The 7,975-nt window shown below is 45.0% G+C and overlaps 1 protein-coding gene across 4 annotated transcripts in view; it reads left to right on the forward strand.

The window, feature by feature from the left end:
• Window positions 1-7,954, forward strand: part of ncor1 (nuclear receptor corepressor 1) — a 49,834-nt gene extending 41,880 nt beyond the window's left edge. For 3 of the 4 annotated variants that reach the window (XM_018691084.2, XM_018691085.2, XM_018691089.2), the window contains 14 exons: window positions 158-358; window positions 796-945; window positions 1,509-1,715; window positions 1,855-1,990; window positions 2,172-2,653; window positions 2,885-3,001; window positions 3,390-3,523; window positions 3,633-3,850; window positions 3,937-4,080; window positions 4,481-4,626; window positions 4,860-4,913; window positions 5,009-5,203; window positions 5,302-5,478; window positions 5,604-7,954. In XM_018691084.2, the coding sequence (XP_018546600.1) occupies window positions 158-358; window positions 796-945; window positions 1,509-1,715; window positions 1,855-1,990; window positions 2,172-2,653; window positions 2,885-3,001; window positions 3,390-3,523; window positions 3,633-3,850; window positions 3,937-4,080; window positions 4,481-4,626; window positions 4,860-4,913; window positions 5,009-5,203; window positions 5,302-5,478; window positions 5,604-5,791 (2,549 nt within the window). In that variant the 3' untranslated portion in view covers window positions 5,792-7,954. The remainder of the gene's footprint in view (window positions 1-157; window positions 359-795; window positions 946-1,508; window positions 1,716-1,854; window positions 1,991-2,171; window positions 2,654-2,884; window positions 3,002-3,389; window positions 3,524-3,632; window positions 3,851-3,936; window positions 4,081-4,480; window positions 4,627-4,859; window positions 4,914-5,008; window positions 5,204-5,301; window positions 5,479-5,603) is intronic. The other variant, XM_018691088.2, reaches the window with a different exon arrangement.
• Window positions 7,955-7,975: the final 21 nt, after the last annotated feature.

Genomic DNA, 7,975 nt, shown 5'->3' on the forward strand with positions numbered 1-7,975 from the left:
ATAATAATAGCCTTGATTCTGAGTAAACTGACTAAAGCAACTCAGGCCTTCTAATTCATAGGCATTACATGTCCAGGATCTTTTTCAGCTATTGACGTCAGCAGTTGCGATCAGTATCTGTGCGCCTTCTGTTCATTAGTTTTGTTTTCTGCCACAGCGTTCATGTTCTCCAGGCAGCCGTCCCCGACAAACTACCACAACACCTACCAGCTGTACACCATGGAGAACACGCGGCAGACCATCCTCAACGATTATATCACTTCCCAGCAGATGCAAGTCATTCCTCGGCCTGACATGGCCCGTGGCTTGTCACCACGGGAACAGCCTGTCGCTATACCTTACGCAGCTGGAGCACGAGGTACGGCCCTCCACCAGCTGACCCTCTCTCACCTGCTACATCAGGCAGGGAGGAGGCCTTGGGCGGGAGGGGCTGTAGTATGCAGATTGTGTGCTTGTGAAGTAGTGGCTACCTTTTCCAGACGCCCAGAAGCAAATGACCTAGACAAATTTTGCTCTTTATATTGGGGCTGCAACTGATTCGGCTTCTATTACTACTCAATTTACAAAGTGGGTATGGTCATCCAAATCTCCATTTGCTGAGTGGTTGCCTCTTACAAGTTGACCACTATTCCACTCACTTTGCAGCCCTGTTGCTTACTTACCAATCTGTATTTGGGAGCACTAACAGAGGAAGGTGATGGGTTAAAGCTAAGTGTATACGGTGTTCGTACATTCAGAAATTGATGAATCGGTTCTTGTTGTTCACCGCTGGCCCTTTGCTTCTGTCTGTAAAAGGGATTATTGATCTAGCCCAGATGCCTCCAACTATCCTGTTGCCTCACCCTGGGGGAACAGGTACTCCCACTTTGGAACGCATCGCCTACCTCCCTGGAGCTCAGCCCCCTTTCCCTCCTAGGGCTTTCAACCCAACCTCCATTTCGCCAGGTGAGGACCCCTCCCCTCCCTATCCCCTCACCCCGTGTTCCCTTATCTTCCTTGCCACGATCTCCATGTTCCCTCACACCTCTGTAAGAGTGCAGCCCTGCACTGGCCTGCGGTGTCAAAGGTCAGTGCTGCCTGTCCAGTCAGAGATCAAGTTGACTCTTACTGCTTTCATACTGGGAAGGATTTCTCACCAAACTGACGGTTGCACAGCAATAAAATGTTTTACTATTTCACAGAAAGAAGAGAAATTGTGCTTCACAGGTCTTTCTTAGGGATTGAAATGTGGAATGAATTGAATTGTCCTAAAATATCCAAGTTGTAATTTGAAACAATTCAAAGACATTCTAAATATTTTAAGTGTATGTGAGACTAAAGCAGCAGCAGATCCCTGTGTGGTCTGTTGCGCTCAAGGCTTAATCTGAAATGGTCAATATGGCAATATTCCTGGGACAGAATATTACCATGATTGCACCGTGAGGGGTTCAAAACTAACCCTGCTGAGACCACATGACTGGTGTGTGTATAAATCTTGCATTTGTGGTGTTTGTCATTGTTCTTCTCAGGTCACCCAGCCCACCTTGCTGCTGCTGCTGCCAGTGCAGAGAGGGAACGGGAGAGGGAGCGTGACCGGGAGCAGCAGGAGAAAGAGAGGGAAAAGGAGAGGGAAAGGGAGCAGCGGGAAAGGGAGAGGGAACGGGAACGTGAGCGGGAGCGAGAAATGCGAGAACGGGAGCGGGACCGGGAGCGAACCAATGAATACATCCGTGGAGGTGAGTTGTCTTGTTGCTGTGTAGATGCTGATCTAAATTCAGATTCATTATGTTTATATCACTTTGATACAGGAAGTCGAGCTATTAGGTACTTAATTTTAAGCACTATTACAATGTTTGATGTATGTGTGTGTATCAGGTGGACCAGAGCAGCCAGGGCGACCAGGGAGTCGAGGTTATCTGCATTCCCCTTCTCCCTCGCTCAGGACACAGGACGTAGTGGTTCAGCAGCGACCAAGTATTTTCCAGGGCAAGAGTGTCATCACCTCTCTAATGTAAGTTTAAACCTACTGTCTCTGTATTTACATTGGCTTACTCGCAGCCTCTGTGTGTGTGCGTCTTACTGTATGTATAGGAGTTTGTTCAGATATCCTCAATTTATGTAAAAAATCTGGCCAGTAGAGAAACCACTTTTTACAACTGAATACATCCTTCATTTCTTAATTTCCTCATCAGGCCCCATTCAGCAGCAGTGACAACAGTGGCACAAAGTAGCTCTCGCCACAGTACTGCTGCTGATGCTCTGGCTGCGCTGGTGGATGCTGCAGTCTCTGCCCCACCGGTGGACGTGGCCAAGGTTAAAGAGAGCAAACATGAACGGGATGATGACATGTCTGCATCAGCTGCAGCTCGGCGAGCAGCCAGCCTCTCCGAACAGCAGCAACAGGAGGCAGAAAGACGATCCATGCAGTCACCATATGGTGCAATGTCTCTGCCAGGAGGTAAGCCCCATCCAGCTTACTCTGAGGGCCCTGGCGTCGGGGTTAAGGATAAGGGACCTCAAACCTCAAAGTCCCGCATCGAAGAGGAGCTTCGGACTCGTGGAAAGACGACTATCACAGCCGCTAGCTTCATTGATGTCATCATCACACGGCAGATAGCCTCTGACAAAGACTCACGAGAGCGAGGCTCTCAGAGCTCTGATTCTTCTAGCAGCTGTAAGTGTGTTGGATACACATGGCTTAGGAGATAGCTGAACCTTGTTTAAAACTGCACACAAGTGCACTATGACACAGTGACATCGTCAGTTACTTAAGTGGGTTAGCACACAAATGTGTTAAACATTAATTGTTTTTTTTTCTTACAGTAGGACTTTGTATAATGCAATCAAACCTTAAGATTGTGTTCTTTGCTTTAACAGAAATAACTCTTTGTTACTTTTTCTACAGTGTCATCTAATCGATACGACAGTACCGGTGGAGGAGCCATTGAGGTGATCAGCCCTGCTAGTTCCCCTGTCCAACTCCAACAGGACAAACCAGAGGATGGGCAACAACAGGCAACAGGTATGAACACATATTCAATTTGTGCATGTAAATTCTTCTGAGTAAAATACCGAATGTTTCAGTTTATTCAAAGATTGTTTCAAAGATTTTGTACTTCATGTCAAAGGTGACATACAGTATGACAACAGTGGGACAAATTTAGCTTTGAGGGCTAAATTTAGCTTCTAGTGGAGTAAACATACCATAACTTAACCCTGACTGACCTTTTCTTTTGAGACTATCAGACACCATTCCTTTGCACCGGTCAAGTCACCAGACTCCACTTGAAGTTATTCCTGTCACTTGCAAGCAGATGTAGATCAGTTACTGCTGGCATACACTAGATTAGTTCCTCCCCATCTTATCACCCCTCACCTGAACTTGACTGTTCCTGGTCGAACTTCACCAGCTGGCATGCGGGCCTACGACATGAGTCGTTACCGACCATCAGTGGACCCACCACAGCCCCCCTCCTCCCAGGCAGACAGCTACTCTCAGGTCCCCAAGACTCACCGGGTCATGACCTTGGCAGACCACATTTCGGTAAGAAATGTTAAAGAATATGAAAAACTAATGCAGCACATATCAAATTTACAATGTACATCATCCTACCATACCTTACTCACCTGGTTTTGTGGTTCCTGTCATGCAGCATATCATAACCCAGGACTTTGCCCGGAATCAGGACCCCACTCCGGTCTCCTCCTCAGCTTCTGCCACATTCCAGAGCATGGTACCAACAGTGTCCTCTTCAAGTCGAGCCAAGGTGCCCAGCCGCTACAGTCCTGAGAGCCAGGTCCAGGCCCTACACCACCAGAGACCTTCCAGTAGAGTTTCACCAGAGAATGCCCCTGACAAGTCCAGAGCCAGGTACCTGGACCAGACACTATAATTGGAGTGAGTCTGATTTATTATGCATCATGTGCCTAACATTAGTCTCTCTCCTTCCTGTCCAGGCCTGGTAAGTCTCCAGACCGAGGAGGCAGACAGATGGAGAACTATGAACCCATCTCTCCGCCACAGAGCTACCAAGGCATGGACAAACAGGAGGCTGGCGGGCCTCCACCCCAGAGGCGAGAAGCTGACAACTCCGAGATCAGGTAGTGGTTCTACATACGTTGGACATGTGATAGTTTGAGGCTGTCACCCCAAGAAGCCAAGTATATTCCTTATAGAAGGGAGTGGAATTTTCTCTGTGCAGTTTGTACATGTGTATTGAGATATAAACATCACCTGTAATATGTGTTGTTAATATCAAATTACCAGTATCTCCACACTTGATCTACACACTGCTAAAGATAATTTGCTGTTAGCGCCCTGACATTTCCTGCATGACTGTATTGGACTGTAAATCAATTTCTTGTACGGATGCCAGCAAGCCTGAGTGTTCCTCGCTGTCAGCAGCCATTTGACATCTCAGTGAGGTGAAGGTCCCAGCCGAGGGCTTGTTACCCCACTTACCCCTTTGTTGTTTGACTCTCATCCTTTACCTGGTTGAAGGAGCGACTCCAGGTCCCCGGGGAATGTCAGCTATCTGCCCGCTTTCTTCACCAAGCTGGAGAACACCTCGCCAATGGTGAAATCCAAGAAGCAGGAGATCTTTCGTAAGTTGAACTCCACCTCTGGTGTTGGTGATTCTGATGCTGGTAAGTGGGTCTTCTCTTATCGTCTTCCTTCAAGCTAACATGCATGCAGCAGACGATGAAACTCTTTCAGTTTGTGTGCATGCAAGACTTTTGTGTCTCAGAAACTCAGCCCTAATTTTTCAAGCTCATTAAGCATGTGATAACACTGGAACAATTTGTCTTACCCTCTTATTTTTAACTCTGTTACTTGTCAGACATTTAGTGTTTTTCAACAGCCGATAATTGTCTTGCAGGAAACGCGCAACCAGGCACAGAGATTTTTAACTTGCCGGCTGTTACAAGCTCCAGTAAGTGGCTGTGAAACTCACTCAGATACTTAACACTTCAGTCAAGTTGAAGTCTCCTTTCAAACTGTTTTGATGTGTTTTTGTGTTCTTTGTAGGCAGCATCAACCCCAGGAATCACTCCTTTAATGATCCAGCCAGTAACCTGGGCCTGGAGGATATCATTCGCAAGGCTTTGATGGGCAACTTGGAGGAGAGACAGGAGGAGCACCAGGGAGGAGTAGGTGCCATCAACAACACACCTGGCGCAGGCGGTGATGGCCGCCAGGAAGCCAACCCATCACCCAGTATGGGTAGGCACAAATCACATTATCAACATCACACACGTTAAGAAGAGCTCTTATGTTTAACATGTCGCTGGTTTACACATTTGGCCTATTTGAATCTACAGGGAAGCAGAAGCAGGGCAAAGCCAACAGCCGCAAATCCAAGTCACCTAACCTGGGTCAGGCTTATGCTGGAGGGGAGCGTCCCTCTTCAGTGTCCTCCGTCCACTCAGAGGGAGATTATCACAGACAAGCCCAAGCCCAACCCACATGGAGTTGGGATGACCGACCCTCATCCACAGGTGAGCTGTCCAGTCTCTGCTGTTTGGTAAAATCAAAGACAGAAAAACCTGGCTGAGATTAATCTTCATTTTAAATGTTTAAATCTCTTTTCTTTTAAATGTTTTAAAAATCTCCTTTTCCCCAGGATCCATGCAGTTCCCTTACAACCCGCTGATCATGCTAAACAACACGCCACCAACATCCATAGCCTCCCCCTCCATACAGAGCCAGCAGCAACAGCCACCTCCATCTGGAGCCCCGGTGGCCCAGCAGCGCGTGTGGCAGTCTCTGCTGTCGGAGCAATACGAGACCCTGTCTGACAGCGATGACTGAGCCCTGCTTGCTACAGCTCCAATAACCACAAGAGATGCCTGCACTGCGGCATTTCTGTTCACCCCCCTCTCCCAGAACTAACCTTGCTCATTCGCAAGTGTGACAAGTAGATGGGGTGGTGTCATTTTTAATTTTGGTGCTATGGCGCCCCCTGGCTGTTAGCTAAGAGTACAAGCAGCAGCCTGTGACAGGCAGGGCTCTCCAGAACAAGACTTGCTTTTGGTCCGGAAGCACTCACCCAGCCTGCCGGGAAAATAAACAAAACTCGACTGAGGGGATGACGTGAGCTATAGTAAAGATGAAGAACTTATTATGTAAAAATAAACAACATAAGAGATTATTTCTGAATTTTGTTTGATTTCTGTAAAGATATACTTTGTCTTTAAGAAAATCATTGTATGTAAATAGAGTAACCTTTTGCAGTGTTTTTCTTACCTTGATTATTTCTTATTTTAATGTCGCTTTTAAATTGATCCACTTTAAATGGGAAGAGTAGGGGTATAATCTTTACTATCACAGTTGGTCTCTCCCAGTCCACCTCCACCCCACATCACCTGACCCCATTTTAATATTTTTACCATAGCGACGCTAAGAGAGACCAGACCTGTGGTTTGTACTTGACCATGAGTGGAGCACAGAGATTGTGCCACCCCGCACGCCATCCACCAAGCACCACCAGAGCCTGAACATCGTGGACATTCGAGGACAAAACAAAACACAGACTAACATTTCAAACAGCTTTGATATCTGATGCCTGTCTTCGCCACTCAGTGGAGATGATGTATGGATTGTAATTATCAGATAATAGATGTAACTTCTCACCCGGTTCTAGACAGAGAAATGTCTTCAAAAGTTGAGAACACTGGTGTCATAGCAGAAAGGTGAAAAGTCTGATATAAGCTTAATTTTGCCAGAAAAGATATCCTTATGACTACTCCTGGACCCCGTCTGAATAATGAAAGTGAGCCAATTTTATTTTATTTTTTTCTCTCAATAGAGCTGACCATGGTGTGACACATGTTGCTGTCTCTCTCTGCAGTTTCCAGCCTGTCCAGAATGATCTGCTCTGCAATGTTGTCATGGTAAAAAAAAAAGTATGTCAGGAACTTTTTTTTTTGACTGTTTTGCCATGCCTTGTGACTTGAGAAAGAAGGCAGCTTTAAGTAATTTTCTCAGAGATATACGTTGGTGTTTGATGTTTGTATTTGTTTCTGTAGTCCCTTTTTTTTGATACTATCCTGACAAAAATCTGAACTCTGTAAATTGTCTTTCCATTACACAAAAAGACAAAACTAACCAAACATAAAGAATGGTCTGCACCATTGTTGCACTTTTTTGCTTTGTAGCTTTTGACAACAAAAAGCATACTACCTGCTGTGTAACTTATTCAGCCTCCAGCACAGGAGTATACTAAGATGTGCTTTACCTTTTTCCCCACCACTCACAGAAATCTGGATGTTTTGCTTTTCTTGTAGCTGGTACATGAGTTTGTAGTATGACACTTGCATCACAGTTACAGTTTTAAGTGTATGGTACCGTTAAATGTTTAGGAGTTTTCTGTCATGGTGATTCAAATCCATGACCACTTAGTCTCTGCTTTCATTGTGTCAGTCAACAGGCATAATGCTTAGAATATTAATTATACTAGGTCAACATCATAAATGGCAGTAACGATCCTTTGCAAATCTTTTTTTACATATGTGAAAAAAATACCATATTCTGGCTTTTTCCACTTTCACTTTGCTCAGTCAACTAATCCATTCTGCTCTAAACTCAATATTTTGTTTCTTCCTTTCATTTTGAATCATTTGTCATAGCACATGTTCAGATTTTTATTTTCTGTCATTTTCAACATCTTTGTTATTCATCCTATTTAGAAGGGATGTTATGTGTTTACAAAGGCAATGACAAAAAAAAAAAGTTTACAAACTTGAATCTTAAAGAAATCCGACATGAAGCCGAAAAAGAATTGGAGCATCTTTTCAGCTCTCTATCAAACACACAGTGGTGACTTTTTTTTGTCTTTTTGAAATTGAGACTTGAAAACCCGTGTATCCTATGATGTTGAAATGCAATGTTTGTATCGCACAATGTCTCTTAGTAGGCTATTACAAGAGTTCAGACCAATCAAATAAAGTGGATCAGTTCTCCACCACTGAAAAATGTGTAGGTTCTTATAGGTGT

This window comes from Lates calcarifer, linkage group LG20 (assembly GCF_001640805.2).
Source record: "Lates calcarifer isolate ASB-BC8 linkage group LG20, TLL_Latcal_v3, whole genome shotgun sequence".
Lineage (NCBI taxonomy): Eukaryota > Metazoa > Chordata > Actinopteri > Centropomidae > Lates > Lates calcarifer.